The 19,930-nt window shown below is 36.3% G+C and overlaps 1 protein-coding gene across 2 annotated transcripts in view; it reads left to right on the forward strand.

Annotated features, from left to right (window-relative positions):
- Window positions 1-19,544, forward strand: part of LOC123564501 (cytokine receptor-like factor 3) — a 35,425-nt gene extending 15,881 nt beyond the window's left edge. For both annotated transcript variants that reach the window (XM_045358138.2, XM_053537141.1), the window contains 4 exons: window positions 17-194; window positions 3,904-4,141; window positions 9,560-9,799; window positions 11,434-19,544. In XM_045358138.2, the coding sequence (XP_045214073.2) occupies window positions 17-194; window positions 3,904-4,141; window positions 9,560-9,799; window positions 11,434-11,711 (934 nt within the window). In that variant the 3' untranslated portion in view covers window positions 11,712-19,544. The remainder of the gene's footprint in view (window positions 1-16; window positions 195-3,903; window positions 4,142-9,559; window positions 9,800-11,433) is intronic.
- Window positions 19,545-19,930: the final 386 nt, after the last annotated feature.

Consider the following 19,930-nt stretch of genomic DNA (forward strand, 5'->3'; position numbering starts at 1 on the left):
CAAAAATTGATTTCAGGCTGCCAGAAGTACCATGTCTGTCAGAGGTAGCGTTTATAAGTGTGGACTTCAATGATGGTTTATCTGAGAGGTTTCATGATCTCATTGAAGAGGAGGGTAGAATATATGACCGTGCACCTGTACAGATCATAGATGTGGAGGAGAGGCCAGGTGCTTTACTTGTGAAGTGGGAAGAGGTGAGACATTTCAATTCAACTTTTTGAAGAATAGGAGAGCTACTGCCCTCACCCCAGTGTTAGTGTAGGCATATGTGTTGGTTAAAATTTTTAGCTCACCTGAGTACAAAGTGCTCAAGGTGAGCTTTTGTGATCGCCCTGTGTCTGTCGTCCATCAGCGTCCGTCGTCATCAACAATTTGACTGTTAACACTCTAGAGGTCACAATTTTGGCCCAATCTTAATGAAACTTGGTCAGAATGTTACCCTCAATAAAATCTTGGACGAGTTAGATATTGGTCCATCTGGGGTCAAAAACTAGGTCACCAGGTCAAATCAAAGGAAAAGCTTGTTAATACTCTGGAGGTCACAATTTTGGCCCAATCTTAACGAAACTTGGTCAGAATGTTACCCTCAATAAAATCTTGGACGAGTTCGATATTGGGTCATCTGGGTTAAAAAACTAGGTCACCAGGTCAAACCAAAGGAAAAGCTTGTTAACACTCTAGAGGTCACAATTTTGCCCCAATCTTAATGAAACTTGGTCAGAATGTTACCCTCAATAAAATCTTGGACGAGTTAGATATTGGTCCATCTGGGGTCAAAAACTAGGTCACCAGGTCAAATCAAAGGAAAAGCTTGTTAATACTCCGGAGGTCACAATTTTGGCCCAGTCTTAATGAAACTTGGTCAGAATATTACCCTCAATAAAAACTTGGACGACTTCGATATTGGGTCATCTGGGGTCAAAAACTAGGTCACCAGGTCAAATCAAAGGAAAAGCTTGTTAACACTCTGGAGGCCACATTTATGACTGTATCTTCATGAAACTTGGTTAGAATGTTAACCTTGATGATCTTTAGGTCCAGTTTGAATCTGGGTCATGTAGGGTCAAAAACTACGTCACCAGGTCAAATCAAAGGAAAAGCTAGTTAACACTCTAGAGGTCACATTTATGACCATATCTTAATAAAACTTGGTCAAAATGTTAATCTTGATGATCTTTAGGCCAAGATCAAATCTGGGTCAGGTGGGGTCAAAGACTAGGTCACTTGGTCAAATCAAAGGAAAAGCTTGTTAATACTCTAGGGGCCACATTTATGATTTTATTTTCATGAAACTTAGTCAGAATGTTAATCTTGATGATCTTTAGGTCAGTTTCAAATCTGGGTCATGTGGAGTCAAAAACTAGGTCACCAGGTCAAATCAAAGGAAAAGGTAGTAAGCACTTTTGAGGCCACATTTATGACCATATCTTAATGAAACTTGGTCGGAATGTTAATCTTGATGATCTTTAGGCCAGCTTTAAATCTGGGTCAGATTTGGCCAAAAACTAGGTCACCAGGTCAAATCAAAGGAAAAGCTGTGTAAGCCACATTTATGACCTTATCTTAATGAAACTTGGTCAGAATGTTAATGTTGATGATCTTTAGGTCAAGTTTAAATCTTGGTCAGGTGGGGTCAAAAACTAGGTCACCAGGTCAAATCAAAGGAAAAGCTTGTAAACACACTAGAGGCCATATTTATGACTGTATCTTCATGAAACTTGGTCAGAATGTTAACTTTGATAATCTTCAGGTCAGGTTTAAACACTGGGTCATGAGGGGTCAAAAACTAGGTCAGCAGGTCAAATCAAAGGAAAAGCTAGTTAACACTCTAGAGGCCACATTTATGACCATATCTTAATGAAACTTGGTCAGAATGTTAAACTTGATGATCTTTAGGTCAGTAGGTGAGCGATTCAGGGCCTTCATGGCCCTCTTGTTTTATGAAGTCAAATATTGTCTTCACCTTTTAAGATATTCAGTTGAAACTTATGGTGACAAGTTGTGTAAATGCAACATTTCCAGAATTATATGTCTTCTTTTAACCTATAAATTTTGGTTAAAGTTTTTATGAAGTCCAATATCTTCATCATTACTTAAGATATTCAATTGGAAGCTACTGTACTTCAAGTAGTACTTGCTCATAGTGACAATGTATGTAAATGCCTTACTCTACCTGCAATATTTTCAGAATTACGCCCCTTTTAAACTTAGTATTTTTAGTTAAACCTTTTTAGCTCATCTGTCACATAGTGACAGGGTTAGCTTTTGTAATTGCATTTTGTCTGTCGTCTGTCCGTTTGTCTGTCGTCCGTTCACAAATTCTTGTGAATACGATAGAGACCACATTTTGCAATCAGTTTTGATTAAACTTGCACACAACTTGTATTGGCATTATATCTCAGTTCCTTTCGAAAACTGGCCAGATCCCATCATGGGTTCCAGAGTTATGGCCCCTTGAAGGGCCAACATTTGCTATTTTGGCTTGTGAACACAATAGAGACCACATTTTGCAATGGAATTTAATCAAACTTGCACACAGCTTGTATTGGCATAATATCTCAGTTCCTTTCAAACACTGGCCAGATCCCATCATAGGTTCAAGAGTTATGGCCCCTTAAAGGGCCAAAATTTGCTAGTTTGACTTTTGCAGCAATATAGAGACTTCATTTATGGTTTGATTTGATACAAACTTGCAAGATATCTTTAGCAACAATATATCTTGGATCCCATGATGAATACGTCAGATCCAATCATAGATTCCGTAGTTATGGCCCCTAACTGAGCCAAAATTTGTTAATTTTTACCTTGTGAACACCATAGAAGTGACATTTTACATTTGATTTTAAACACACTTACACACAACTTAAGTCACAATAAGATTTGAGTTCCTTTTGAAAACTGGCTAGATTCCATCATTGCTTCTAAAATTCTCTATTTTGGCCCTTTTTGCCATATAGAGGTTTCATTTATGCTTTGATTTGATACAAACTTGCACAGAATGATTATCTTGATGATCTCCAGGCCAAATTTGCAACTGGGTCATATGGGGTCAAAAACTAGGTCACCAGGTCACATCAAAGGAAAAGCTGGTTAACACTCAGGAGGCCACATTTATGACCCTATCTTCATGAAATTTGGTCAGAATGTTTATCTTGATGATTCTTAAGACAGGTTCAAAACTGGGTCATATGGGGTCAAAAACTAGGTCACTCAGTCAAATCAAAGGAAAAGCTTGTTAACACTCTTAATGCCACATTTAAGACCTTATCTTCATGAAACTTGGTCAGGGTATTTATCTTGATGATTCCTAGGCCAAGTTTGAAACTGGGTCATGTGGGATCAAAAACTAGGTAACCAAGTCAGATCAAAGGAAAAGCTTGTTAACACTGTAAAGGCCACATTTTTGACCCTATCTTCATGAAACTTGGTCAAAATATTTATCTTGATGATTCCTAGGCAAGGTTTGAAACTGGGTCATGTGGGGTCAAAAACTAGGTCACCTGCTCATATCAAAGGAAAAGCTTGTTAACACTCTAAAGACCATATTTATGACCCTATCTTCATGAAACTTGGTCAGAATGTTTATCTTGATGATTCCAATGCCAGGTTTAAAAACTGGGTCATGAGGGGTCAAAAACTAGGTCACCATTCAAATCAAAGGAAACGCTTGTTAAAACTGTAGAGGCCACATTTATGACCTTATCTTCATGAAACTTTGTCAGAATGTTTATCTTGACGATTCCAAGGCCAAGTTTAACAGGTAAGCGATATAGGGTCATTATGACCCTCTTGTTTTAAAGTCTATCTTTGTCATTAAGATATTGAAACTGGCTGTACTTTCTCAGACTGACAATGTACATTAGTTTGACAAGTTTCATAACTCTATGATATTTGATTATACAGGTGGATGAAGATACTGAGGCAAATGAATTCCGTCTACAGTACTGCAATGGGCAGACAACTGCATGGGATGCAGAGAAGTGTACATTCCACTCTGTATACACGGGACCAAATACGTCATATCTTGTTAGACGCTTGCGCACTAACAAGCAATATTCTTTCCGTGTAAGCTGTCGGATTGAGGATCACTGGAGTATATGGGGTATTCCAAGGGTTGCCAAGACACTTATCACACATTATCGTAAGTGAGGAAATGTAAAATTTTGAACAGTTCAGATTTAAAGATTGTAAAACATTTTTGTCTCCCCAAAAATTTTGAAGAGCACTTTTTGTTTTGATCTGTCTGATGGCTTGTCCATCTGTCATCACAAATCATTTCTGCTCTGTGTCTTTTTAACCACAGAAAGGAGTTTCAGATCACCTGCCACAAAAGTTAACTGTACTGAGTCTTCATGCAGATGCAAGTTTTGGTTATGTTGATTAGAGGTTAAAATCTGTGATTTTATATGTCAAAATAGGGATTATTTTGTGTCCACTCTCAACTTCCCTCAAGTGAAAGATTTTTTTAGAACTTGTATTTGTCTGTCTTCCAAATAATCTTTTTTGTTGTGGTCTGTTGTATTACATGTTTATTGCTCATAAAGTGCTGAAGGTGAGCTATTATAATCACACTGTGTCTGTTGTTGTGCATTGTCCGTTGTCAACAAATTGACTGTTAACACTCTAGACGTCACAATTTTAACCCAATCTTTATGAAACATGGTCAGAATACTTCTCTCAATAAAATCTCTCACAAATTTATTACTGGGTTAAAAACTAGGTCATTAGATCAATTAATAAGAAAACCTTGTTTACACTCTAGAGGTCACATTTTCTTCCACATCTTTATGAAATTTTGCCAAAATGTTTGTCTCCTTGGTAAAATTCCGGACAAGTTTAATTATTGTGTCATCTGGGGTCAAACTAGATCATAAGGACAGGTAATAAGAAAACCTTGTTAACACTTTAAAGGTCACATTTTCTTCCTCATCTTTATGAAATTATGTAAGAATGTTTGTCTCTATGAAATCTAGGTGAAGTTTAAAACTAGGTTACTGGATTACAAAAACAAGGTCACTAGGTCAAATCATAGAAAACCTTTTTAACACCCTAGAGGCCAACTTTTCTGTTTGATCTAAAAAACTATAAGAGCTACAACTTTGAAACTATTCACTCTTGTTTATCATCATTAGTAGAGTAAGTAGATTAAGAACCATAACTCTAAACTGCATTTTATTAGAATTATGGCCCATTTTCAATTTTTGTACTTAGAATATTTGAATTTCTTGGTTAAAATGTTTGTTTAGGTCCACTTAAATTGAATACTATAAGAACACTAGCTTTGAAACTTAGCAGACTTGTTTATCATCATTAGCTGAGTAAGAACAAGTAAGCCAAGGGCCGTAAGTCTGATATGCATTTTGTCTGAATTATGGCCCTTTATGTATATAGAAAATTTGGATTTCTTTTTATTTAGGTCACTTTTCTTGATTTCTATAAAAGCTATAGCTTTGAAACTTTGTACACTCGTTTATTATCATTAGATTAATATCTAGGTTAAAAACCATAACTTTCTCTTGCATTTTGATAGAGTTATGGGCCTTTTTAACTAAAAAATTCAGTATTTCTAAGTCGAACATTTCTCATGCAATCTTCACCAGTCTTGAACAAAATGTGTTTGCCAATAAGTCCTCGGCCAAGTTCGATAACTAGCCAAATCGGCCCGGGCACTTCGGAATTATGGCCCTTGAATTACTGATCCGAACCACTCATCCAAGTCCACTTTGAATCATTAAACCAAAACTTACTGAACCACTCGTCCAAGTCCACTTTGAATCACTAACCCAAAACTTACTGAACTGAGTGTACTTTTCTGAACCAAAACTTACTCCTGAAGTGTACTTTTTTTTAGCTCACATGTCACAAAGTGACAAGGTGAGCTTTTGTGATCGCGCAGCGTCTGTCGTCCGTCCGTGCATGCGTCCGTCTGTAAACTTTTGCTTGTGACCACTCTAGAGGTCACATTTTTCATGGGTTCTTTATGAAAGTTGGTCTGAATGTTCATCTTGATGATATCTAGGTCAAATTCGAAACTGGGTCACTTGCGGTCCAAAACTAGGTCAGTAGGTCTAAAAATAGAAAAACCTTGTGACCTCTCTAGAGGCCATACTTTTCAATGGATCTTCAAAACTAGGTCAGTAGGACAAATAATAAAAAAACCTTGTGACCTCTCTAGAGGCCATATTTTTCATGGGATCTGTATGAAAGTTGGTCTGAATGTTCATCTTGATGATATCTAGGTCAAGTTTGAAGTGGGTCAACTGCGGTCAAAAACTAGGTCAGTAGGTCTAAAAATAGAAAAACCTTGTGACCTCTCTAGGGCCATACATTTGAATGGATCTTCATGAAAATTGGTCAGAATGTTCATCTTGGTGATATCTAGGTCAAGTTTGAAACTGGGTCACATGCCATCAAAAACAAGTCAGTAGGTCAAATAATAAGAAAACCTTGTGACCTCTCTAGAAGCCATATTTTTCATGGGATCTGTATGAAAGTTGGTCTGAATGTTCATCTTGATGATATCTAGTTCAGATTTGAAACTGGGTCAACTGCGGTCAAAAACTAGGTCAGTAGGTCTAAAAATAGAAAAACCTTTTGACCTCATTAAAGGCCATACTTTTCAATGGATCTTCATGAAAAAGGGTCTGAATGTTCTCCTTGATGATATCTATATAAAGTTTTAAACTGGGTCACGTATGGTCAAAAACTAGGTCAGTAGGTATAAAAACAGAAAAGCCTTGTGACCTCCCTAGAGGCTATATTTTTCATGAGATCTTCATGAAAATTGGTGAGAACGTTCACCTTGATGATATCTAGGTCAAGTTTAAAACTGGGTTACGTGCCTTCAAAAACTAGGTCATTAGGTCAAATAATAGAAAAACCTTGTGACTTCTCTAGAGGCCATATTTTTCAATGGATCTTTATGAAAATTGGTCAGAATTTTTATCTTGATGATATCTAGGTAAAGTTCAAAACTGGATCACAATAGCTTAAAAACTAGGACGCTATGTCAAATAATAGAAAAAAACGACGTCATACTCAGTTCAAAACTTGGTCATGTGGGGACAGGTGAGCGATTCAGGACCATCATGGTCCTCTTGTTATTATTCAGATGATTAGGCAGTTGTGGGAGACATGCACTTTTTTTAAAAGCAGCTCTTGTTTATAGCCATTTTGGCTAGAACTATGAAATTTCATGTCCACGGAATTACATGATTTCACAATAGTGTATCTTTAGCACATTAGCTGGCACTTAACTTCATACAACAAACAAGAGCTCGTCAAACACGAAATGCCCCCTTTGATGCATTCAGTAATTGCACAAGGAACAGAAATTATATGCTCACTGTAAACAAAAGTTCTACCGTTCTGGTTTAATCTGACCTTGACCTTTAACCTATTAACCTAACAAATAACAGTGATCTTGGTACCATCCACTGAGCCATTTTTGAATGTTCCAAATTTCAAGACTAGCTCAAGGTCAAAATCGATGTCAAATTTCATTTCGGTACAAAACAATGTGTATGTGGTCCAAATATGAAAGCTGTGGCTTGAGAAATGTGAAAGCAGATCACTAGATCAATTTCAAGGTCAAAGTTCATTTCGGTAGACAGAACTATGTATGTGCTTCAAATCTGAAGGTTGTAGCTTGAGAAATGTGAAAGTAGGTAATAGGTAAAAATCAATGTCAAATTTCAATTCAGAACACAAAAATATGCATGCGGTCCAATTTGAAGCCTGTTGCTTCAGAAATATGAAAGTAGGTCACTATGTCAACCTCAAGATCAAAGTTCATTTCGGTACACAAAACTATACCTGTGGTTCAGATTTGAAGGCTGTAGCTTGAGAAATGTGAAAGTAGGTCACTAGGTCAAAATCAAGGTCAAATTTTATTTCGGAACACAAAACTATGCAAGTGGTCCAAATTTGAAGCCTGTACCTTCAGAAATGTGAAAGTAGGTCACTAGGTCCATCTCAAGATCTAAGTTCTTTTCAGTACACAAACCTATGCTTGTGGTTCAAATTTGAAGGCTGTAGCTTGAGAAATGTGTAAGTAGGTCAGTAGGTCAAAATCAAGGTCAAATTTATTTTGGAACAAAAAACTATGCATGTGGTCCAAAATTTAAGCCTGTACCTTCAAAAATGTGAAAGTAGGTCACTAGGTCAAGATCAAGGTCAACTCATGTCAAGGTTCATCTTGACGCTCAAAACTATACATGTGGTCCAAATTTGAATGATGTAAGTTATGGACATGAAGGTTCTTAGTTTTTCCCTATATAAGTCTATATGAACCATATGACCCCAGAGGCGGGGCCATATTTGACCCTAGAGGGATAATTTGAATAAACTTGGTAGAGAGCCACGAAATGATGCTACATTACAAAATATCAAAGCCATAGTCTTTGTGGTTTGGACAAGAAGATTTTTAAAGTTTTTCCCTATATAAGTCTATGTGAACCATGTGACCCCCAGGGCGGAGCCATATTTGACCCTAGGGGAATAATTTGAACAATTCTTAGTAGAGGACCACTAGATGATGTCATATACAAAATATCAAAGCCCTAGGCCCTGTGGTTTTGGACAAGAGGTTTTTCAAAGTTTTTTCCTGTATAAGTCTATATAAACCATGTGACCCCCGGGGCGGGGCCATATTTGACCCCAGGGAAATAATCTGAACAATCTTGGTAGAGGACCTCTAGATTTTGCTACATACCAAATATCAAAGCCCTAGGCCCTATGGTTTTGTATAAGAAGATCAGAAACCATTTTAACTGTTCCTGGCCAATGCGACCTTGACCTTTGACCTAATGACCTCAAAATCAATAGGGGTCATCTGCTGGTCATGGCCAACCTAACTATCAATTTTCCTGACACTAGGCCCAGGCGTTCTAGAGTTATTGCCTGGAAACCATTTTACTGTTCCTGGTCACTGTGACCTTGACCTTTGACATACTGACCTCAAAATCAGTAGAGGTCATCTGCTGGTCATGACCAACCTGATCAACTTTCGTGACCCTAGGCCTAAGCGTTCTTGAGTTATCATCCGGAAACCGTTTTACTGTTCAGGGTCACTGTGACCTTGACCTTTAACATACTGACCTCAAAATCAATAGGGGTCATCTGCTGGTCATGACCAACCTCAACATCAACTTTCATGGTCCTAGGCCCAAGTGTTCTTGAGTTATCATCCGGAAACTGTTTTACTATTCAGGGTCACTGTGACCTTGACCTTTGACATACAGACCTCAAAATCAATAGGGGTCATCTGCTGGTGATGACCAACCTCCCTATCAACTTTCATGATCCTAGGCCCAAGCGTTCTTGAGTTATCATCCGGAAACGGATTGGTCTATATTCCGACCGACCGACCTACCGACTGACATCTGCAAAACAATATACCCCTCCTTCTTTGAAGGGGGGCATAATTACTTCATTATGCTACTGGTACATATGTTGAATTCATACTCACAGTTCTTAAAAACAGTAACACAAAGAGTAGTTATGGATTTATGAAGGCTGCAGTGATATATTCATGGAATTTACATGATGTTTGTTTTAGAATGGGACGACAACACAGAGGGATACTCAACAAGCAATGAAAACAAGACTGGTACTCGGAGTCATGGACTTACAAGGGTTCTATATTCAAAAAGTCAATGTTACAGAGCAGGATTCCCGATATCATTCCGAATCCTAGATTCCGGGGAGAAGTCTCCATTAGATGGTTTAGGTATAGCTGTGACTAATGATGATATAGATACTATGAAGAGAGAAGGAGCTGTCTTCCTTGCTTGTAATGGTAAGTTAGCAAAGTCTGTCCCAAAGGGACATGAAGCAAAAAGAGTTTTTTCACTGTTTGTTTATATTGTTTTAATGTTGTTTCTGTTAATGATATAACCTTCCTTCTTTTGTTAAAGCATAAACTTGTAAATGCAATAATTAAAAAAAAGATATCAGAGAAGTGAAATATTACAGGCATTTTGGCTTGACTCAGCAAAGTATTGGGAGAGCTATCTTACTCTCCCCAGCATCCGCCACTTTGTAAAAGTTTTGATGCACTTTTGCTTTGTCTCTGTTATTGCTTGACTGATTTGTTTCAGACTTAAAATAGTTGTTCTTATCATCAACCCCATCATAGAAACAACAGCTATAACTCTTGTGCCAATAGTTCAAGCTGTTTCACATATTATGTGACACAAGGGCCATTACTCTTACACAAATATTTCATGAATTTTCTCTCCTATTTTATGCCCCTGATGTTGAAGATCTGGCAGGCATGTAGTGTTTGAATTGTCCATCATTCTATCCGTCCATCCATCTGTCACACTTTGTTGTGTTCTCAACTGTTCCTACAGTTTCCATCAAGTTGAAATGAAGCTTGGTATATGTGTCATCAACATGAGTTGGACATGTGCATGTTGTCAGGACTTTCATGTCTGTTCATTATTTTATGATTTGTGTCTCTTTTTTTATGCCCCAAAGGTCATAATAAAATTGCACTGTCTGTCCATCCATGTGTGTGTGTGTGTTCTTGTAAATTCTTGTCCGGGCTGTAACTCTGCAATCAATAAAGGGATTTTGAAATTACTTGGCATAAATGTTCATGATAATGAGATGAAGTGTCTTGCGCAAGACCCAGACCCCTTGCTCCAAGGTCAAGGTCAAAGGTTAAAACAGGGTCTGTTTTGTGTCCAGTTCATAACTCAGCCATCCATGAAGGGATTTTGAAATAACTTGGCATAAATGTTCACCATAATGAGACGACATATCATGCACAAGACTTAGGCCCTAGCTCCAAGGTCAAAGTCACATTTAGAGGTCAAAGGTTAACATGGTCTGTTTCGTGTCGAGTGCGTAACTTTGCCATCCATGAGGGGATTTTGAAATAACTTGGCATATATGTTAACCATAATGAGGCGATGTGCCGTGTGCAAGACCCAGACCCCTAGCTCCAAGGTCAAGGTCACACTTAGAAGTCAAAGGTTAACAGGGTCTGTTTTGTGTCCGGTTCATAAATCTGCCATTCATCAAGGGATTTTGAAATTACTTGGCATAAATGTTCCACATAATGCGACGACCTTGGGCATGATCCAGACCCCTAGCTCTAAGGTCAAGGTTACACTTAGAAGGTTATAGGTTAACATGTTTTTTTTTATGGTGACTTTTTTTGACAGTTTTAAAGGTAAAGCTAAACCCAAGGTGTCCCTCTAGGAGTTATTTCAGACATGAGTGAATACTTATGTAGAATCCTCAACTTTTCCATGAGCCGGCTGGATGGCTTCCTCATATGAAAGAATTCTGCAATCAGAACTCACATTGGTGAGAGGCACATGAATCAAGGTGGGTTACCTTCACCTTTACATTGTGCTGGTCTTCTGAGTGAGTAGAAGTTATTGTATAGACTGAACAGGTACATTTTCTATTAATTTTTAGGGACAGTGTTTATTGATGGCCAGGAAATGAAAACCAGACTTCCATGTTTATCACGTAATTCCAGTATTTCCATAGAAACTGAAACTTTACCCAATGGAAAGGTTCGTGTAAGTGTTCAGGTGGAGGATAAAGAGCTCACATTTGATTGGAACATAGACAAACAGGTGACCTTGGGAATGATAGGTGGGCTAGGGATGACACCTCTTACAGAATCTACACAGTGCTTCTTCTTTGGTATGATCTTCAGTCATGAAGACTGGAAAGTCACTGTAGAGTGATACAGCTGTAGCAGAAGTAGCTGAGTTTGGAGTTAAACTTTGTTTAAACTGTCTCTTTGTGTGATGATATAGTCAAATTTATTTATGTTCAAAACAGTATAGTAAATATCCGTATATCTGTTTTTAATTAAATTACTTGTTCTGCAAGTGACCTTTCAATGTGAAAGTTACCCGAGATGTCTCGTGAGACCCTAGACTAGTGTAAAAGCACTTTCTAAAAATTTACTTATGACTCTGATTAAGTTTATAGAGAATTCATACAAAAAATTTATTGTCAGTATGAAGAAACAAACAGACTGAAGATTTCATCATCCTAAATGATTAAAAATGAGCTATCTGTGATTCCCCTTGTAATATCTTTAAACAGTTTCAAGCAACACAGAATTTTGATCTGCATGTTTTGGCTTTAAGCTTTTCTGCAAGAAACAGAATCTCCCCTATACCAAAACCTTCCCATGAACCTTTAGGTAGATTTGGATATTGACTTTATTATGTGATTGCTGTAACGTCCTTAGCTGTGATAAAATATTTAGTGCTTCCAAGCTGGTTTCGTGAGCCACCTAATGGTTTTTATTGAACACTGATTTATTCAAGTAACTTTGCCTGGCTCACAAAAATATTTGCCTAAGCTAGAAGTGAATTTCATATATTATATTGATTCTTAATGCATGAAATGGCTTCTGCGAGTACTTGAATGTGTTATAGCATTTAGAGATGTTCCTCCCCTGGCCAGTCTTGTTGATTATTCATATTATTACATATAGTACTGCTATATTTGTTAAGCACTCTTTTTATGTCTAACATTAAAATTACCACTGTTATATCACTATACATTAACCTCTGTGCATTTTAAAATAAATAGCAATGTATGTTAGGGCATTGGTTTTGTGTCAGATGTTCTTCATATTTATGATAGCAGATTCACATACATTACATTGCTTTGATGTGATCTGCCAGTAACTGTTGCTTATTTTTAGACACTTTGTTTTACATTTACATGTGCCTACATGTTTTTGCAGTAATATAGTAGTATACTGCCAAAGAAGGTGTTCACAGACTATGAGAAAAAGCAATACCATTCATCTTTCACATGTTCTTATTGGCATTTTCTATCTTCAGAAGTTCTTCACAAATTATTATTATCTTCGCAAATTATTATTATCTTCACAAATTCATATCTACATGAAAAATCTGTTTTGACAAAAACCAGGAAATTCCATACCCATAAAATGAAATGTTTTGTCAGTAATTAAAATGCTATACTTCAAAAGATCTGACATCACATTAATCATGTCTCCCACACCACTGTGGTGGGAGACATATTGATTTACTCCTGTCTGTGTGTCCGTCTGTCTGTCACAATCTTGTCCACGTTCTTTTAAGTCAAACAGTTCTCATCCGATCTTCACCAAACTTGAACAAAATGTGTTTGCCAGTAAGTCCTCAGCCAAGTTCGATAATTAGCCAAATTGGCCCAGGCACTTCGGAATTATGGCCCTTGAATTACCGAAAATCACTCTATACACAGATGCCAGTATCCGCACTCTTAAGTCACTGGTGCATGGTTGACTCAGATACATAACTATTCAGATGGTTAGGCAGTTGTGGGAGACATGTGCTTTTCTCAAAAGCAGCTCTAGTTTAGTCCTGCTTTTTATGATGATACATTTTTTTCTTATTATCCGATTATATTTTGATTTTATTAAATATACTGATTGTACATGTGTGTACATGTATGTTTATTTTGTTGTTGCTCAAAGAATGAACTATGAACCGGACCATAGTACAAATTATAGGACCAACTTTCTGTTACATTCTGTTGTGTTGATGCATACGGTAGAATCTCTTAGTTTGTTTTAGATCTCATTTGTATATTTGTATCTACAATACAGCTGTTCATGTTAGTTGTAGTACTTTTTGCATGTATCATCTAATTTAAGGTAAAAAGGTAAAAGTGCAAAATTATGATAAGATTTTCAGTATGTTTTATTATGTAAGAGAGAATCTTACAATGATGTGAAAAAATTTGATGTAACTTATGTCAGCCCATATATCTTCTGAAAAGATAGGAGGAAATTTACAGTTTAAAAATGCAATTCACTTTATCATAGATTTTTTAAATTTCTAGTCTAATTTTATGTTCTACTCATATTCATATAATTGTTATGTAAATGATCTTGTGTCTGATTCACGTCATCAGTAACAGGTATCTTCTTGAACTGGAGCTTTATTTTGTCATACCCAGATATAAAATGCACGCTATTTTAAAGGTCTCCTTGGTTGGTAGTAGGGTCTTTTTGAAATTTTAAGAGTTGTTGGATCTCCAAAAATGTATTATGTCTCCCCCCACATATTGTTTTTGCCCTGTCCGTACGTCCTTCCCTCTGTCCATCCTTCACAATTCATTTCGGATTAATAACTGGAGAACCATTTGACTAGAACCTTCAAACTTCATAGGGTGGCAGGACTTATAGAGTAGACGACCCTTTTTGTTTTTGGGGTCACTCCATCAAAGATCAAGGTCACAGGGGCCTGAGCATGGATAATCATTTCCAATCATTAACTGGAGAACCACTTGACCCAGAATGTTGAAACTTCATAGGATGATTGGTTATGCAGAGTAGATGACCCCTATTGATTTTTGGGTCACTCTGTTACAGGTCAAGGTCACAGGGGCCTGAACATGGAAAACCATTTCTGATCAATAACTGGAGAACTACTTGACCCAGAATGTTGAAACTTCATAGGATGATTGGACATGCAGAGTAGATGACCCCTAGTGATTATGGGGTCACTATCAAAGGTCAAGGTCACAGGGGCCCGAACATTAAAAACCATTTCCGCCCAGTAACTTGAGAACCGCTTGACCCAGAATGTTGAAACTTCATAGGATGATTGGACATGCAGAGTAGATGACCCCTATTGATTTTAGAGTCACTCTATTAAAGGTCAGGGTTGCAGTAGACAGAACATGGAAATCCATTTCCGGTCGATAATTTGAGAATCATTTGACCTAGAACCTTCAAACTTCATAGGTTGATAGGACTTACAGAGTAGATGACCCCTATTGTTTTTGGGGTCACTCCATCAAGGGTCATGGTCACAGAGGGCTGAACATAGAAAACTCTTTCCAGTCAGTAACTTGAGAACCACTTGACCCAGAATGTTGAAACTTAATAGGATGATTGAACATGCAGAGTAGTTGACCCCTACTGATTTTGGGATCTCTCAATCAAATGTCAAGGTCACAGGGGCCTGAACATGGAACCATTTCTAATTCATAACTTGAGAGCCACTAGGCCCAGAATATTGAAAGATAGTGCAATAATTGGACATGTCAAGTAGATGATCCCTATTGCAGTCAACCATCAGTGTCTCTTTGACTTTTGCTCCTGTCCCCTATTGACTTCTTGCCTATACAGCTATGTACTGGGGGAGACATGCGCTTTTCTACAAAAGCATCTTCTAGTTCCCTGTGATTTTTGCAAATTTGTAATTTCAAAAAACATAAATATTTTTTTAACTTTACAAAGAAGTTTTAAGCCCTGCAAGTGTTGTTTGTGTTTTATGACAGTTTGGTTTGTAACAGTATATTCACATATTATATAAGAAAATTTTGATTTTTAAGATTATTTGGTGTAAAACTGTCTGAAAATATCCTCTTCAGAATATATTTTGATGATAAATTCAACATTAATCAAAATATTTTGAAAGTTCAAATAGTTTCTGTTGCCACCATGGAGTTCTTTGTAATGATTTAATATATTAGCCCCAGGTAACCAATTATCAACAGGTACCAATTATCGGCAAAATGTTACATTTTTCTTTATTAACGTTACATACATATAAACTGAAAGTAATTACCATGTTTGTAGAAAAACAGTTTGGGCACCCGTCCGAAATCACGAGATGCCAAACAGCTAGCCTCATTTTCAAATTCAGCAGTGCAGACGAACAATCTCCAAAAAATATCAGGAGATTTTGACATGTTCAAAAAACACTGAATTTCATAAGTAATTGTCAATTTTAGGCAATTAAGTCCACATGTCTCAAGCTAATCCTAATGCATTGAATCCAAAGATTTTTCTTTATTCTCCCAAATTGAAATTTAAACTGACTGTCAAGAATGTATACAAATGAGCTTGCTTTTGGTTGGTCGTGTTTGACTTTGTACCTGTATTAAAAAAAATTGTTCTTCTCATTAATTGACTTTAATAGGTTGGATGTGTCATGTGCCGCCACAGGTTCCATTTTGAGCATTTAAATGCTGAAAAATGAGGCACATTAGATGAAAGTACTGACGAATCCTGGTATTTTGGGTTTTGCGACCAAAAATAAGAAATGTAAACTGTTAGGTGTGTCAAATTGACTGCAGTAACTATTTATTTCTTATTGGTCAACTTTTTATAACTGTTTGATAGTGCTTAACAACTTCAAACAAAACATATAATAAAAACTGACAACATTTACTGTTGTTCTAATGATTTATACTAATGTCGATAATTGGTCAAGAACATGTTCACAATTTTGTAATCGGATGGACCTGACAAACCATGACGTCACATATTTACATCACGTGTTGAAAAAGTAAGAAGTGTGGAGTTTTAAGATAAAAGGTCAGTCTGTTACTAAACAATATTGTTTTTATCCTGTGAATCTTTTCCCAGAAATTTACCGTAATTATGTTGTGAAAACTGTCGATAGTTGGTTACTCGAGGCTAGTGTTATTTTCATATATTTAAAGAGAAATGAGAAAAAAAACTTTGTTACGGAATATATGGATCAAACAGTAGGTCATATATTTATTTAGCATTCTATGTGTATTTAGTTTGTGGTGCTATGTAATATTTGGTGCTTCTATTGTGCTTCAGTTTCCATGTTTTTGCTCAAAACTCTTAAAATGCTGTATTAATGACTTTGTCTTTCTGACTTTCTGTTGTGTGTTTATTCACATAGTTATCTGATTGTTTTTGGGCTGCATTTTCCTATGATATTAACAAAATTTGTTATATTGTTTTATGCAAAAGAGGACTGCTTTTAAAATTTGTAATGGAAGTATTTCTTTAAATGTTTGTTGTTTTGTTGGTGTGTCTTTTACGTTTTGGAGGAGATAAAAAAACTTAAATACTTTTTTTTTTTGCTTTTGTCGGGGTTTTTAAGTCAGATGGTGACTTTTTCAGCTGTTGATAGTGAAGGAAAACCGCAGGTGCCCCTCGAGGCATTATCTCAGGTTTGGGCGGGCACCTTGGTAGAAATACCGACCTTCTGTAAGCCAGCTTGATGGCTTCCTCAAATGTAGATACACCATGTGAGGTTTGCAACCCACATAATTGAGGAGCAAGTAATTCAAAATCAGCGACCTTAACCACCTGGCCAACAGAGCTCACAGAGTAAAAGAAGCATACCATTTGTTTTTGCATTAAATTGAGTGGAAAGTTTTTTGATACAAGAATATATTTTACCGCCCTAAATACAAAGTATATGGGAGCTATATTTGAGTCACACATGTTTGTCAGTTATCCAGTCCTTCTAAAATTCATGCCCAATTAGCATCATCTAAACTGCATTGAAGATCTTCATGAAGCTAGTATCAGTTATTTTATCTCATCAAGATGACATGCAGAGCACATTACCAAGGCCACAAAGTCAAAGGTTAAGGTAACAATGAGAGATCAAAGATCAAATAGTTTAAATTTGTGTCTGATCTATGTCTTCTAAACTGCTTGAAAATTTTACATGAAATTAGCATCAGCCTCATCAACACTGTATGTGGAGCACAAAGATTACATGTTCCCCTCAATATCACTTTAACCACTGGAATTTATTCTATTTAAACTTTCATTAATTGTTAACTTCATTTAGATGGCATGCAGAGTTCACAACCCAAGGTCAAGGTCACAGGTCCGAGATTGAATGGCTTATATCTGTGTCTCCTCCACTGGAAGGATATTCCTACATTGCATGCAGAGTTCACAATACTGCTCAGTAGATTCAAGGTCAAGGACACAATTGAAGGTCAAATGTCATGATCACTACATTTTGCTTTCCCTGTCTCAAAGCGCTGTCACCATTAGTGATATCTTAAAACTTTAGTGTTTGTAGTGGACTAATTTCCTATGGTTTCTTGTTCCATTACTCTATGACATTAATTTCAAGTGAACATATAATTTTGTCTTAAAAAGTTTTAAGTCCACAAATTCATATCCCCACGTAATAGCATTTATGCCAAATTCTTATTTGATTTCACAATGCACTTTTAGTTGCTTGTATTTAAACATGAAAAATAGGTCTGGATTATTTCTAAAGAAATTGTGAAATCAGAATTGATTGTTTTTTCTTTAATGTGTTAAATATATCTGCTCTGAACCTGTTTTTGTTTAGTAATATATCAGTATGAATGAGTTTGTTCTTGTCAGTTGAATTGAACTATACATGAAATCAGTCATACTAAATTTTTAAATGTTTTTTTAAATCTTTATATTTGTGTCTGCTAAGTATTTTAGATTTCTTTGTTTTTAATGCAAAGTTACTTTTTGTGCTGTTAATGATAACTTTGTCTAAAGGCCTCACCAATTTCTATGTTAGTTGATGTTGAGCATGGAAACCAGTTGCTGGTATCCTGGTAATTATTGCTGTTTGATTGTTATAACAACATTAAAAACCACACTTTGTTGGTTTTATTTGTTAACAAACTTTATAAGCTTAGTTCTCCCTACTGAAAAAATTCAAGGGATTGTTTCTTTGTTTCCAAAAGATTTTCCAATAAAGGTAATGACAAAATGATTTTGGTGTGGCCATCAGCCTACAGATAAAGTTCTTAGTGTTTCTCTGTGATCTTACTTCCGATATGTGCCAAATTTGATGTTGTTTTCTTGAACAAAAATGCTACACCCAAAATAACATTTTCCAGCAACATCCTTTGGAATAGATAGCCCAATAGAAATCTACCATGAGTACTGTTATTGGAAATGTTTGGGGTCTAGTTTCATAATATATACCAGTGATCAGTTCTTAGTAATTGTTCATTAAAAATGATTGTCTCTTCCACATGTAGTGTGGGAGATATATTGGTTTAATGCTGCCCGTCTGTCTGTCAGTCTGTATGTCACATAGAGTGTCCACACAACTCCTCCAACCCTTCCAGGTGGATTTACACCAGACTTCACAAACATTATCATTGCCAGCCCTTGTTGTTCATCTTGTTGGCATGTTCTGGTTTAGTTATTTTCAGCAGAGTTATAGCCCTTGATTCTGCAAGAACTGCTATCCCACTGAAATATATGCCACCTGAATCGTTCTATGTATTTCCTTAAAAGGGGTGTACAAATAGATTTAATGAAAAATCTCTCAAGTTTGATTGATTATGGTAGCATTGACAATCTCTTAATTGTAATTTTTCTTAGTTACATCATTCATGTACCTTACATGTTTCATGTATCTTGTAGCTGCATCTTTCATGTTACATCTTCCTTGTACCTTATATCTTGCATGTACTTTACTTCTTTCAGGTAACCTCATGAAACGTTATGTTTGTGCCAGTATTTAAAAAAATTATGAAGCTTACACTTTAGGAAAAAGGGTCTGTGTTCCCGACACTAAAGGCTCTATACCTTTGGATCATTATGCTATAAGTATAGTATTACTCATTATTGATATCCCATACTATAGACTTTTTAAATGTATGTGTTTTAATATATATTGTCCTTGCAATAATATGCTTTCTTTGCATCTGTTAAGAAAGCTTGAGTGAAAAAGTATCTGTTTAACAGGTATTGGACTGTTTGTCATAAACTGGAATAAAGAATGAAATAAAAAATACAAAACTTATAATAATGGTTGTATTTCTTTTCATCATTGTGACCAAATTTTTCAACATGTAAGTTCTTCCATACTAAATATTGAATATTCTTTGACTAGGCTAGGTAAATGACATTTATATGTAGCACTACATACATCTGGCCTTTCTATAAATGATGGATTCTTGCAGGGTCTGCAGCCTTAGAAAGTGCTTAAATTTGATACCATTCTTAAAGTCTTGAAACTGTCAAAAGGTCTTGGAAAGTACTTAAATTTATTCCGGACTCTTAAAAGTGCTAAAAAACCTTGGAAATGGTAAAAAAGTCTTTAAATTGAGTCAAGTTTTGTATTAACTGTGTGAAGGTAGTAAGGGTAAATCTGGTGACAGAATATTTGTAGTGGTGAAATTAGTAAGGGTAAAT

Source organism: Mercenaria mercenaria, chromosome 2, assembly GCF_021730395.1.
Source record: "Mercenaria mercenaria strain notata chromosome 2, MADL_Memer_1, whole genome shotgun sequence".
NCBI lineage: Eukaryota > Metazoa > Mollusca > Bivalvia > Venerida > Veneridae > Mercenaria > Mercenaria mercenaria.